The 15,304-nt window shown below is 42.2% G+C and overlaps 1 protein-coding gene across 1 annotated transcript in view; it reads left to right on the forward strand.

Annotated features, from left to right (window-relative positions):
• The window catches only part of SLC35G1 (solute carrier family 35 member G1), a 37,074-nt gene extending 21,866 nt beyond the window's left edge, over positions 1–15,208 (forward strand). Inside the window, exons 2-3 of the mRNA XM_056529460.1 lie at positions 9,701–9,878; positions 12,274–15,208. Of these exons, the coding sequence (XP_056385435.1) occupies positions 9,701–9,878; positions 12,274–13,030 (935 nt within the window). The 3' untranslated portion in view covers positions 13,031–15,208. The remainder of the gene's footprint in view (positions 1–9,700; positions 9,879–12,273) is intronic.
• The last annotated feature ends 96 nt before the right edge of the window (positions 15,209–15,304 follow it).

Below are 15,304 nucleotides of genomic sequence, written 5' to 3' on the forward strand. Positions count from 1 at the left end.
TTTGAATATATGTTTTAAGTAAATATTTTATTTAGCCAACTCATAGTATCTGTTTTTTTGACGACAAGCAATACGGTTGCTATTTCAGCTCTTATAAAGTATATCCCTACAAAGCATTTCACATTTGTGATCTGTATTGGCAGGCATAGGGTATGTTCACACAGCAGAATGTCAACAATTCCGCAAAAATTCCATCCGTTGTTGAATGGAATTGTGGAATTTCTGTGTTCTCAGACCACAGAATTTTGTTGAAATTCAAGCCCCATTGACTTCAATGGGAATCTGCAGTATGATTCCCTAGCCAAAGGATAGGGGATAATTTTAGATCGTCGGGGGTCTGGGTGCTGCCCCCCCCCCCCCACACGATCTCCTGTTTGGAGCCCGGCTCTTCTCCACAGCGGCGCATCACGACCCCTGCCCGAAGCGGAGGCCGCCACACCCCCTCTTTATAGCTCTATGGAAGAGCCAAAGATTGCCGATCGGCTCTCTTATACAACTTTACGGAGGGGGTGTGGCGGCCTCCGCTTCGGGCAGGGGTTGTGATGGCCTCCGCTTCGGGCAGGGGTTGTGACGCGCCACTGTCAAGGAGAGCCGGGGCTCCAGCTCCCCGCAATGTAAAACTTTTCTCCTATACTTTAGATAAAGGAGAAGCATAATGGAATAAAACTTATCCCCTAAGGGAAGGAAGTGAATAAAGACTAACCGGCCAAGGAGTTGCTCCTCCACAGTCAGTCTTTGCTTTGATCAACAAGGCGGTTACCAAAGTTTAAAGGGGTACTCTGACAAAACTTTTTCTCCTATATGCACAGGCTGCCAGAATAAAAATAATAAACTTTGACTTACAGCTGCTTCTTCAATCCCCCTGGAATCAGCCTCCCGTCCTTCGACCCCGGTCTTTCCTGTTTCTGGATCCCCACATGTCTCACTGCGCTCAGCTAATCATCAGGCGCAATGATGTCCTACCTTGGCTGGTTATAGGCTGAGTGGCAGTGTGATGTAATGTACTCGGGCTCCAAGAAGAAGGGTGGGCCTGTTACATCACACTCACACTGCCGTTCAGCCTATCACCAGCGGAGGCAGGCTATTGGCTGACCGCACTGTGATGTGTCAGGCCCCAAGAGCCAGAAGAATACTGGAGGATGCAGCGGAGGGGTTCCTGCGGCATCGGGGGAGAAATAGAAGGGAAGTTAAGGTTTATTATTTTTATTTAGAAAGCCCAGGTATATAGGAGAAATCAAAATTTTATGAATAGCCCCTTTAAGTGAATGCTGGATATCATCTGTTAAACACTATACGGCAGTGTTTCCCAACCAGGTTCCTTCAGCTGTCCGGGCATGCTGGAAGTTGTAGTTTTGCAACAGCTAGAAGCACCCCGGTTGGGAAACACTGCTATACATGGGTCTGGACTTTGCTGCTATGTATTTCCAGGTTACAAAAAGGGTTTTGAGGTGTGCTCAATCTGTTGAGGTGACCGAGAACTCCAGCCAGGGTGTGATCCCAATTATACCCGGGATAATAGTATTTTGAGGATAAAAATGAGTTTAACAAATTCTCAAGGTCAATATGTATACAGTGGGGATCAAAAGTTTGGACACCCCAGGTAACAATTTGTATTAATGTACATAAAGAAGCCAAGGGAAGATGGAAAAATCTCCAAAAGGCATCAAATTACAGATTAGACATTCTTATAATATGTCAACAAAAGTTAGATTTTATTTCCATCATTTACACTTTCAAAATAACAGGAAAAAAAAATGGTGTCTGCAAAAGTTTGGGCACCCTGCAGAGTTAATATCTTGTACTGCCCCCTTTGGCAAGTCACAGCTTGTAAACGCTTTTTGTAGCCAGCCAAGAGTCTTTCAATTCTTGTTTGCGGTATCTTTGCCCATTCTTCCTTACAAAAGTCTTCCAGTTCTTTGAGATTTCTGGGCTGTCTGTCACGCACTGCTCTTTTAAGGTCTATCCATAGATTTTCAATTATGTTGAGGTTAGGAGATTGGGAAGGCCATGGCAAAACCTTCAGTTTACGCCTCTTGATGTAATCCCCCATGGATTTTGAGGTGTGTTTAGGATCATTATCCATTTGTAGATGCCATCCTCTCTTTAACTTCAGCTTTTTCACAGATGGCATCAAGTTAGCATCCAAAATTTGCTGACATTTTATTGAATCCATTTTTCCTTCTACTTGTGGGATGTTCCCTGTGCCACTGGCTGCAATACAACCCCAAAGCATGATTGATCCACCCCCATGCTTAACAGTTGGACAGAGGTTCTTTTCATTAAATTCTGTTCCCCTTCTTCTCCAAACGTACCTTTGCTCATTCCGGCCAAAAAGTTCAATTTTAACCTCATCGCTCCACAGAACTTGTTTCCAAACTGCATCAGGCTCGTCTATATGTTCATTTGCAAAGTGTGGTGAGGACGTAGAAGAGGTTTTCTTCTGATGACTCTTCCATGGAGACCATATTTGTACTAGTATCTCTTTATAGTGGAATAGTGTACCACAACTCCAGTTTCTGCCAGATCTTTCTGGAGGGATTGTGCAGTCAAACGTTGGTTTTGAATAGTTTTTCTCACAATTCTGCGAGCTGTTCTGTCTGATATTTTTCTTGGTCTTCCAGATCTTGCTTTACCTTCCACTGTTCCTGATGACTGCCATTTCTTAATTACATTTCAAACAGAGGATATTGACATCTGAAAATGTTTTGCCTATAGCCTTCTCCAGCTTTGTGAGCTTCAACTATTTTCAATTTCAGATTTCTAGACAACTGCTTAGAAGAACCCATGGTGCTGATTGTTGGGGCAAGGTCAGATGAGTCTGGGTATTTAAAACCTTTGAGATTGACATCACCTGGTCTTCCCAGATGATGATTGAGAACAATCCATGACACTGGCAGGTCTCAGCTTTGCAAAGGGGGCAGTGCATGCTATAAATTCTGCAGGGTGCCCAAACTTTTGCAGACACCATTTTTTTGTTTTCTGTTATTTTGAAAGTGTAAATAATCGAAATAAATCTAACTTTTGTTGACATATTATAAGAATGTCTAATCTGTAATTTGATGCCTTTTTTGGAGATTTTTCCATCTTTCCTTGGCTTCTTTATGCACATTAATAAATTTTTTTACCTGGGGTGCCCAAACTTTTGATCCCCACTGTGGGTGCTGTAATGTTGGTTAAAATAGCAAATGCTGAAAAGTGGTATATACTGAGTTTCACAGATATGTGGTGTGACCGTAATCCTGTATTTTGTATTTAATGTATCTGGTTTGTGTGACAATGGTAATAATTAGCAGGGCTACTGTGGTGGCCCAGTACAGGAGTTGCACCCCTGTACCATTGCTGCCCTGTCAGGTGGACTCTATTTCAGTGACCTCTGCCCCCCCCCCCCTTTAAATTATGTTCCCTAAATAGTTAATAAGCACCTATGTAATGTAATGTGTATATATTAAGTGCCTTTAAATACTGTTGTCATGTGTTGTAACCAAGGAAGGTACCAGTGACCATGTGACCTATGGGACCCCATGTGACCTGGGAGGAGCTAGTTCAGTCTCATGTGTAGTTCCCTGCTGAGTGCAGCAAGCTCAAGTCCTGGGAGAGTGTCTGGTGTCCTGAGGAGGCCTAAATCCTACCACGCAGCCACAATCTGCTACCCCACAGGTGAACGTCAAAACCTGGTAAGCTACATACGGGGTGAAGTCTGTCTTGTCAGTCCTAGTCAAGTCAGTCAAGATCAGTGTGGGCCTGCAGCAAATTGTCCAGATCCACAAGTCCCAGCGAGCCCTAAAGTCTCTGAAGTCACTGGTCACCTCCTTGGGCCTAACTGAGCTGTAAAGACTATTACACCTGTCTACCTCAGTAAAGCTGCTGTTGTTCCGTAACTTGACATTGTAACCATTATTTGCCCCTTGCCTAGCCCAGGATCCAGCTGCAATACCTCGGGTGGTGAAGAGGTTAAACCACGCCCTGGTGTCATGAATACAAGGGGTTAATGCCATCTGCCCCTAGGGTAACAACATATGCATTCATCACCCTCACCACACTACTATAACAGCAGTAGATGTATACTGTGTAATCAAATAATGTCCTGTAATGTATAGGCATAAAACAGAATGAGATAAAGCACTCACGGAGGGGGTGGAGAACAGCGGCTATATGTTTGTAATGTATATCAAAGTATTTGATGCAGATAGCGATAGTCTGCAGGACTATTCTGCTATTAGAGTGTGAAAGGTGATTGTATGCACTAGATATAAAGTAAAAGAAAAGAAGAGAATAACAGAGAAAAGTGGGTAAAAGTTAAACAATTTATTTATAATAAAATACAGGGAGAGCGCTGGGCCCTAGCGTGTGACTTCCCAATAAATTAAGTTAATTACACTCAAATATCTTAAAAGAAATGTATAACACATATAACATACAATAAAGTAAAATTGATAGCTGCCTGGCACTATATGAAACAGTCTGATCCTATTTAGGAAACTAGAAAGTAATTCAAGGAACGTGAAAACAGTTCAAGGAGAAAGAAAGTGTGATAAGCGCTATGTGCTGGGAGGCAGCTCTGTGACTTCTGATCCCCGATCCTCTCTGAGGCTGTAAGTAGGGGAGAGAAAGGTTCAACGGTGCTGTGTACCTCTCACCGTGAGACTCCTTGTCCTCCTCTCCTTCTTTGGATCTCTGTCGCTCCAGCCATGATCAGGGGGGGAGATTTATCAAAACCTGTCAAGAGAAAAAGTTGCTGTGTTGCCCGTAGCAACCAATCAGATCGCGTCTTTCATTTTTGAAAAGGCCTCTGCAAAATGAAAGAAGCGATCTGATTGGTTGCTATGGGCAACTCAGCAACTTTTTCCTCTGGACAGGTTTTGATAAATCTCCTCCAGGGTCTCTGTTGGATTAACAGACCAAACAAGGGTGGCGAGCTGATTGTTGGGTCCAGTGACTGTGAGCGTGCGGTCGGTTAGCTCATATCTGCGCTCGGTGATGATGCTGGATGGTCTGAGAATTGTCCGATTAGTGGAATCACAGACAGGTTTGCCTTAAGACCTGAGACCTTTATAAACATCACTTTGCCTGATTGTCTCAGCATGACTACTGAGGATGGACTAAGATAGTCCGAAACGCATCTAGTCTTTGTACATCTGGCACTTTGGATCTACCTTCTAGGAGAGAGAAACCAGCATCACCGCAGCGAGACCATCCAGCATCATCACAGAGCGCAGATACGCTCCAACCCACCGCACGCTCAGTCACTGGACCCAACAATCAGCTCGCCACCCTTGTTTGGTCTGTTAATCCAACAGAGACCCTGACCATGGCTGGAGCGACAGAGATCCAAAGAAGGAGAGGAGGACAAGGAGTCTCACGGTGAGAGGTACACAGCACCGTTGAACTTTTCTCTCCCCTACTTACAGCCTCAGAGAGGATCGGGGATCAGAAGTCACAGAGCTGCCTCCCAGCACATAGCGCTTATCACACTTTCTTTCTCCTTGAACTGTTTTCACGTTCCTTGAAGGACTTTCTAGTTTCCTAAATAGGATTGGACTGTTTCATTTGGTGCCAGGCAGCTATCAATTTTACTTTATTGTATGTTATATGTGTTATACATTTTTCTTTTAAGATATCCCCATATATTGTTGTCATATCCCGTCGTCATATCCCGTCGTCATATCCCGTCGTCATATCCCGTCGTCATATCCCGTCGTCATATCCCGTCGTCATATCCCGTCGTCATATCCCGTCGTCATATCCCGTCGTCATATCCCGTCGTCATATCCCGTCGTCATATCCCGTCGTCATATCCCGTCGTCATATCCCGTCGTCATATCCCGTCGTCATATCCCGTCGTCATATCCCGTCGTCATATCCCGTCGTCATATCCCGTCGTCATATCCCGTCGTCATATCCCGTCGTCATATCCCGTCGTCATATCCCGTCGTCATATCCCGTCGTCATATCCCGTCGTCATATCCCGTCGTCATATCCCGTCGTCATATCCCGTCGTCATATCCCGTCGTCATATCCCGTCGTCATATCCCGTCGTCATATCCCGTCCTCCTATCCCGTCCTCCTATCCCGTCCTCCTATCCCGTCCTCCTATCCCGTCCTCCTATCCCGTCCTCCTATCCCGTCCTCCTATCCCAACTCGTAATATGTGTACCAGGTATTGAAATATCTCCAGCCGTACGGAAGTTATGTGGGAACATACATTTCCCATTGATTTGCATGGGATTTTAAACAAAACCCCGACCCTCACAAATGGGGGTAGGTAAGGGTTAAATTAACTATCCTATATTTTAAGTGGACATATAAGTAACATGTGACCTAGTATTATCGAAATATCTCCAGCCGCTTGGATGTTATGCAGTAACATATATTTCCCATAGACTTGTATAGGACTATGTATGGATACGCCCTGCGTCCTTAAGGACTCGGGATGCAGGGCGTATCCATACGCCCTGCGTCCTTAAGAGGTTAAAGAAATCCAGTGCTAATAAATTTAAATGTGTGATTGCGGGGATCCAACCGCTGGTACCCCCGCAATCTCCCATACAGGGCCAACAGGTCATCTGGTACAAACATGCCCCCTCCATTCATCTCTTTAATATCAGGACAATAGGAGAGATTTATCAAAACCTGTGCAGAGCAAGTGTGGTGCAGTTTCCCATAGCAACCAATCAAATCGCTTCTTTCATTTTTAAAGAGGCCAGTGAAAAATGAAAGAAGCAATTTGATTGGTTGCTATGGGCAACTCCACTATTCTTCCTCTGCACAGGTTTTGATAAATCTCCCCCAATAAAATGGTATTTACACTAGATCTTTAGTAAATGAAGGCGCAGCTCATGACACATTGCACAGGAATGCTGAACTTGTCACCAAAGTCACTGGTTCATACCTTGTGGCTTTAGCCAAGTAGGAGAGAGATCAGCAAATACTTAGTGTTTTATCAGCAATAAACTCCCTAATGACTTTCCTTGTTTAACATTGTTTGCTGTACTATATCATGGTATTCTGCATACTATTATTATTATACAAACTGGGGCCGCAATCAAATAACCTCCTACTCGCCCACCTCTCCCCCTTAGGGCTCCCCTGTAACATCTTCCAGTCACTTTCTGGTCACTCTGATTTTCATAGACAGACTCCTACCAATAATTAAAGAGGTACTACCGTGGAAAACTGGTGCCAGAAAGTTAAACAGATTTGTAAATTATTTCTATTAAAAAATCTTAATCCTTCCAGTACTTTTTAGGGGCTGTATACTACAGAGGAAATGTTTATCTTTTTGGATTTCTCTTGCGTCACGACCACAGTGCTCTCTGCTGACCTCTGATGTCCATTTTAGGAACTGTCCAGAGCAGTATTTGTTTGCTATGGGGATTTTCTCCTGCTCTGGACAGTTCCTAAAATGAACAGCAGAAGTCAGCAGAGAGCACTGTGGTTGTGACATAAGAGAAATCCAAAAAGATAAACATTTCCTCTATAGTATACAGCCCCTAAAAAGTACTGGAAGTGTTAATATTTTTTATAGAAGTAATTTACAAATCTGGTTAACTTTCTGGCACCATAAAAAAAAAAAAGGTTTCCACGGTAGTACCCCTTTAACCCCTTAAAGGGGTACTCCGGTGAAAACCTTTTTTCTTTTAAATCAACTGGTGCCAGAAAGTTAAACATATTTGTAAATTACTTCTATTAAAAAATCTTAATCCTCCCAGTACTTATTAGCTGCTGAATGCTACAGAGGAAATTCCTTTCTTTTTGGAACACTGATGACATCACGAGCACAGTGCTCTCTGCTGACATCTCTGTCCATTTTAGCAACCGTGCATAGCAGATGTATGCTAAGGGCAGAATGGTGGCTCAGTGGTTAGCACTGCTGCCTTGCAGTGCTGGGGCCTTGGGTTCAAATCCCACTAAGAACAACAATAAATAAATAAATACTTATTATTATTATTATTATTATTATAATAATAACGTCAGCAGAGAGCACTGTGCTCATGATATCATCAGAGAGCATTCAAAAAAGAAAATAATTTCCTCTGTAGTATTCAGCAGCTAATAAGTACTGGAAGGATTAAGATTTTTTTAATAGAAGTAATTTACAAATCTGTTTAACTTTCCGGAGCCAGTTGATTTAAAAAAAAAAAAGGTTTTCACCGGAGTACCTCTTTAAGGACACATCCTACCTGCCTCCTCGCTGTCCGATCGCCGAATGACTGCTCAGTGCCTGAGATCCAGGCATGAGCAGTCAAGCGGCAGAATCATCGATCACTGGTTTCCTATGAGAAACCAGTGATCAATGATGAAGATCAGTGTGTGCAGTGTTATGGGTCCCCATGGGAGCTATAACACTGCAAAAAAAAAAAGTGAATAAAGATCATTTAACTCCTCCCCTATTAAAAGTTTGAATCACCCCCCTTTTCCCATAAAAAAAACTGTGTAAATAAAAATAAACATATGGTATCTCCGCGTGCGGAAATGTCCGATTTATAAAAATATATCGTTAATTAAACCACACGGTCAATGGCATACGCGCAAAAAATTCCAAAGTCCAAAATAGTGCATTTTTGGTCACTTTTTATATCATGAAAAAAATGAATAAAAAGTGATCAATAAGTCCGATCAATTCAAAAATGGTACCGTTTAAAACTTCAGATCATGGTGCAAAAAATGAGCCCTCATAGCGACCCATTTGCGGAAAAATTAAAAAGTTATAGGGGTCACAAGAGGACAATTTTAAACGTAATAATTTTCCTGCATGTAGTTATGATTTTTTCCAGAAGTGCTACAAAATCAAACCTATATAAGTAGGGTATCATTTTAATCGTATGAACCTACAGAATAAAGATCAGGTGTCAGGTGATCGGTTTTTACCGAAAAATGTACTGCATACAAAGGGAAGCCCCCAAAAGCTACAAAACAGCGTTTTTTTTATTTTTTTTTCAATTTTGTCTCACAATGATTTTTTTTTTCTGTTTCACCCTAGATTTTTGGGCAAAATGACTGACGTCATTACAAAGTAGAATTGGTGGCGCAAAAAATAAGCAATCATATGGATTTTTAGGTGCAAAATTGAAAGAATTATGATTTATTTAAAGACAAGTAGCAAAAAACGAAAATGCAAAAATGGAAAAAACCCGGGTCCTTAAGGGGTTAACTGCAGGGGTTGTCAGATGCCACACAATCATGACATATGCTCTGGCTAGTATAAAAGGGCTGGGGACTGAAAAATAAAAAATACTCTTCTTACACCCAGGATGGGCCAACCACTGGAGGTAGGTCACTGTACGGCCAGTGATTGGCTGAGCGGGTGCTTCCTGTATGTCCATAATAAAGTAGGTAGGACTGCTAAGCCAGGACTGGGAACCATTGGGTTGGATGTGGTGGAGGATTGGGGCACATTAGGATATCATTTTTTATTTTTTAATCCCACATGTAGACCACAATTTTGTAAAGTCAGAAAACCCATTAAGGTTATCTCCTCAAAGGGAATCTGGCGGCACAAACTTTACCTATCCTGGAGCTGAGTGACCATCCCCTCGGAGTCTGTAGTGGAGGCCATATTCCTTACCACACGACTGTTCCAGAAACAGATTATTGGACTGGGATTGTCTCCTATAAGGAGGGGGTGGGGGAAGCTCTCCTAGGTTAAGTATCTCACTTTTCCCATGAATATCATTAACCCTTTTTACTTCTTTTTTTACAGGGAAAAAGAAATGCACATGTCCGGGTCTCGGCTTATGCTTCACCGTTTTGTCTGCCTTGTTCTTCTCATCCAGCAATGTGCTTGTGAAGAAAATCGATGACATGCATTCTGTAGAAATCAGTGCCATCCGCTGTGTTTTTCAGATGCTTTTTGTGCTTCCAGGTTTAATTTATTACAAGTAAGTTCCAGGATATAATAGAAAATCGGATGTGATAAATATGGATTATACTTGGGGCATAGGATGTATACTCTAAAACAGTGGACTTCAAACTGTGGCCCTACAGATGTTGCAAAACTACAATTCCCAGCATGCCCGGACAGCCAACGGCTGTCCGGGCATGCTGGGAGTTGTAGTTTTGCAACATCTGGAGGGCCACAGTTTGAAGACCGCTGCTGTAAATCATAGAATGGTGCATGGTGGAGCTTTATAATAATACACTATACTCACCAACCCCAGTCCCTCTGTTTCTACCGTAATGACGTTCCAAACACTATGCTGGCTTATTGATGGGAGTGACCACCTATATGACTATTAACAGACACCTTAATGTCTGGCAGCCATTCTGAAGCCTAAATGAGGGCAGCATAGAAGCATGTGCCACAGTTTATATTCCAGAACTCAGACTCCAAGACCAGGTCCCAGTATTCAGACTTTATTTTATAACTCAGACCCCAGACCTGATCCAAAAATCAGACCCCATGGGAGGGCAGCACACTGCTGGGAGCGACACAGAAGACATCAATGGGAAAAGAGAGGAGCCAGGGACCAACGCTGGCTTTACAACCCTATACTTCACTCTAGGGCTGCACAATAAAGGGAAAATGTGCGATTGGGATTATGGAGGTAAATATTGCAATTTCGATAAGCGATTGCGATATAATAAACAAAAGGTGAAATCCCCCTATTTCATATCCAATCCCCCTATTTCATGTCCAATCCCCCTATTTCATATAGCCAACTGCTCTATTTCATGTTCATTGACTGAATATAAAATGGAGCAGATTGGATAAGAAATGGGGAGAAATGAGCTTATTTCCTCCTCCGCATTTCATGTGCCTGGTATTGTATGGTCATAGTCTCCACCCTTGTTGTTTTGCTCTATTTTGCAGTGGAACCGCATGGGAGGGAGCACTGGGAGTAAGCGACTTCCCTTAAGGACCCGGGAGAGGGTTTAGTTTTTTTCCTCCTGAACTGAAATAGCCATAACACTTTAAATTTTCCTCCTACACACTGATATGAGGCTTATTTTGTGCTCCACCAGTTGTACGCTGTGCTTTTTTTTTTGGGGGGGGGGGGGGGGTGGTGGTAAGGGGAGGTGGTAAATTATACGCACTGCACTTAAAAAAAAAAAAAAAATAATAATAATAATAATAATTACTTTATCTTTATTCTTTATTCTGTTTTCATTTATTACCTAAAAATGTGATATTTTTGTAAAAAAAAAAAAAAAAAAGTGATTAAAATTGTCCTCTTCTTACCCCTATAACTCTTATTTTTCCATATATAGGGCTGTATGAAAGCTCATTTTTGCGCTATTATCTGTAGTTGATGTTTTTATTTATTTTAATAGTTCAGACATTTACGCATGCGCCAATACCACTTGTTTATTTTGTGAACATTATTTTATTCCAAAATAGGGGAAAAAGGGGGGTGATTTTAACTTTTATTAGGGGAGGGGCTTAATGACAGTTATTACTTTTTTTTTTTTTACCTTTCCTTTTTTTTTTTTTTTTTTTTTTTTTTTTTTTTTAACAATTATTTTTTTTTTTCCCCCATAGGGCAGTGTTTTCCAAATAATTTGTCTCCAGTTGTTTCATAACTACAATTCCCAGCATGCCCAGCCTTTGGCTGTCTGGGCATGCTGGGAGTTGTAGTTTTGCAACAGCTGGAGGCACACTGTGTGGAAAACACTGTCATGGGGACTACTACTTGCAATCTTTTGATTGCAGACACTGAACAATGCTGTGCCATAGGAGCCCATATAGCACAGCATTGATCAGTGTTATTGGCGCCCCATTACTACAGGCTGCTGAGGCTGCCTGCATTCTTGGAGCGCCGATCGGATGGGAAGGAGGCAGGTAGGGACCCTCCACCTGTCCTCATAGCTGATTGGGAACCTGCGGGTGGCCCGATCAGCTCAACTGAGCTCCTGACACTTATTTTCATTATTTTAGGCACTGCAATCAAAGTTGAAATCTTAAGGATTAATGCCGAACATCACCCGGATCGGTAGTGTCCGGCATTAGCCACTATGAAGCGAGCGGAGCTCGCTTCATAGACCCACCGCACGGCTGTACCGTATACATAACGGCAGCCAGTCGTGTAAGGGATAAAACCTCCCAGCGCTAGGCATTCTGTCACAGTTGTTGCCACGCCCCCTTTCATAGACTTGCATTGAGGGGGCATGCCGTGACATCACGAGGGAAGTAGTAGTGACATCACGATCCCCGCATCCTGCAGTGGAGTACCCCTTTAAATATAGATATGTATTCTGTGTCCTGCCCTTGTAAGTATCTACTAAGTCTGTGTTTCTATGGGTAATATGTGGTTAATGGTCTTTTATCATTTATAGGCTTGGATTTTTAGGACCCAAGAATCAAAGGATTTTTCTATTCCTAAGAGGTCTCCTTGGCTCCACTGCTATGATACTGCAGTATTACGCTGTCCAGTCCATGCCCTTGGCCGACGCCACGGTTATCACATTCAGCAGCCCGGCCTTCACTTGCATATTTGCCTGCATATTTCTCAAGGAGAAGTGTACAGTGTGGGACATTGTGTTCATGCTCTTCACCATAACAGGAGTTGTTCTCATAGCTCGGCCCCCGTTTTTGTTTGGGTCACATGACAGCCTTGACGAAGAGTACTCCAACCACATGAAAGGGACAATTGCTGCGGTGGCCAGTGCCGTTGGTGCTTCCTTAACCATTGTGGTGCTGAGAAAAATGGGCAAGTCTGTGCACTACCTACTGTCCATCTGGTACTATGCCATCATTGGCCTCATCGAGTGTGTCATTGCCCTGTTTGTCATTGGTGCATGGAGTTTGCCTCAGTGTGGACTAGACAGATGGCTTCTGGTATTTATAGGCATCCTGGGCTTGGGAGGCCAAACCTTTTTGGTAAAAGCTTTACAAATTGAGAAAGCTGGGCCAGTATCTGTCATGAGGACCATGGATGTGGTTTTTGCCTTTATTTTCCAGACCCTTTTCCTTCACCGCACACCTTCATGGCTGACAATTGGTGGGGCTCTATGCATTGTCGCCGGCACAGCTGGGACTGTCATAGTCAAGTGGTATACAGGCTCAAAGGAAGTAAAGAAGAGTGAATTATAGATCATAGACTGGAAAGTTCCTGAATGTGTAACGTAATAAGGGACGAGAACGTCTGCAAAAATCTCAAACACCATCATCCAAGATGAATCTGTAGAAAGATGTAGCTACGTGGGCATTCACAGCACATAATCCAGAGCTGTATGAAGCTACATCATTGCAACCACATAGTTGTATAACCTGCAATCAGGAAAGTGTAATTGACTTTGATATGAGTCATATTTATTCATAATAATAGGTTTTCTAAGTGTTATTTGCAGTCAGCCTGACCATAGATGTGATGGTTCTGCTGACAGCTATGTCCAGGGGTGTCCCCCCCCTAACATTTACACTGAGCCTCGTCAAATAAGCTGGGAGGATGAGCTGTGGCCAAACTGCCTCTATGGGAATAATGGGATCATACAGGAAAAAATCCAACCTGTCATCCTTTTTAATTTCGGAATGTTATCAGCCCTTATGAACATTTAAGGGGTTTTACAGTAATGAAAACATATCCCCTTTTCACAGGATCAGCGTCTGATTGGTGGGGATCCAACCCCTGAGGCCCCCACCTATCACAAGAATGGGGGGCCAGAGTGCCCCTATTTAAATTAATATATGGATTAGTACATATAGTACTATATAGCTTCCTGGGCAATTTTCTTGGCACCTTATTTTGTTTTATGTGGTGCACATCCACATAGATTGATACATAGTATATGGATTACCGAATATAACCGTTTCCTTTCGGCACTCCCATAGACTTAAAGTAGAGTAGTAGCAGACATACTCAACCACCACCTCCTTCAAATAGTGACACTTGTTCTTGTGATTATTGAGGATCCCAGTAGTCAGCCCCACTGATCAGACATATTACTGTAGTTGGCATTATGTGAGAACCACTTTACATACCAATGGAATCTTCTAGATATCCAAACAGAAATGCAAAGCTTTGGTTTTCTCATACGCCTCCTTATTTATTACTAGGAGAAACTTTATTCAATTTTTTTTTTTGCACTCAGATGTTACAGTGTGCAAAAAAATAAATTCTATTTTTATTAGGGTAGCTCGGCCCCTCATGATAGTGTTTTATAACCTGTCTTACTGATATGTAATGAAACAGTTTAAGGGGAAAAAAATTAAGGACATCATGATTAATATTTTGATAGTGTCCTGGCTTTTCTTTGAGATGAGGTACAGGTAGGGGTTATTCTTTTTTTTTTTATTATTCTTTTTTTTGTGTTTCATTTCCAGTAATTTATAATGTTTTGTTTGATTTTTAACCTGTTTAATTTATAATATTTTATTGTGATGCACATTTCACAGCCTTGGGGCCCATTAGGCTAGGCTCAGTTTACTGTGTGACAATTGAAGGTCTTTGAATTGTGTGCAGAAAATGTTTTCTCCTAACCTTAATACTATTTCTAGTTTGAAAGGCTTTTTAGAAAATTTTGGATGTATAAAATGTTTACCTTCATAGTGCCCTCATGTGTACAGGTTCTTCAGAATTAAAGGGGTATTTCTAGATTCAAAATTCTTTGTAAAAATATAAATGATACTCACCTACCCCCTGTCCACCGCAGACCATGATCCAGCAACATCGGACCCCACACCTGCTCACGGTTTGTTACTACTTCTGAGATGTATCAGCAGGACCTAATTGTGAGAGGCGACACCTCTGCAGCCAGTGATTGGGTAAGCAGGCAGGTCCTGCTGAGACATCATCTCTGAAGTAGCAATGAATGGTGAGCAGCAGGGAATCCGAAGTCGCTGGACCAGGAGTTGAGGTGGAGCAAGTTGGAGAGTATCATCATTTTCTTTTTTTTGCTACCAGCCAGCCAATAACCTTAAAAAAATTGGATCCTGAAAATACCCCTTAAGTTCTGTTCAAATCTTTTTTGCCTGTAAAGCTTTAACACCCTGAAAAACATATTATTATTTTTTTCCCACCAAAATCTTCCTTTCTATAGAATTCTACTGTTTTCCTTTATAGAAAACCAGGAGTACATTTCTGTATGTTTGTATATTTTTGGTAAACACGTATATACAAATATATGAAAAAAACCTTGTGTTTAAAGAGGACCTGTGGACAACCTAAATAGGTTGAGATCTTTCTGTCAAAAATATATTGTGGTGCTCTGATCAAAGACCTTTCTTATAGTTTCTTAAAGGGGTACTCCAGTGCTTAGACATCTTATCCCCTATCCAAAGGATAGGGGATAAGATGCCTGATTGCTAGAGTCCCGCCGCTGGAGACCCCCGGGTTCATGCACGCGGCACCCCGTTTGTAATCAGTCC

This window comes from Hyla sarda, chromosome 7 (genome assembly GCF_029499605.1).
Source record: "Hyla sarda isolate aHylSar1 chromosome 7, aHylSar1.hap1, whole genome shotgun sequence".
Taxonomy (NCBI): domain Eukaryota; kingdom Metazoa; phylum Chordata; class Amphibia; order Anura; family Hylidae; genus Hyla; species Hyla sarda.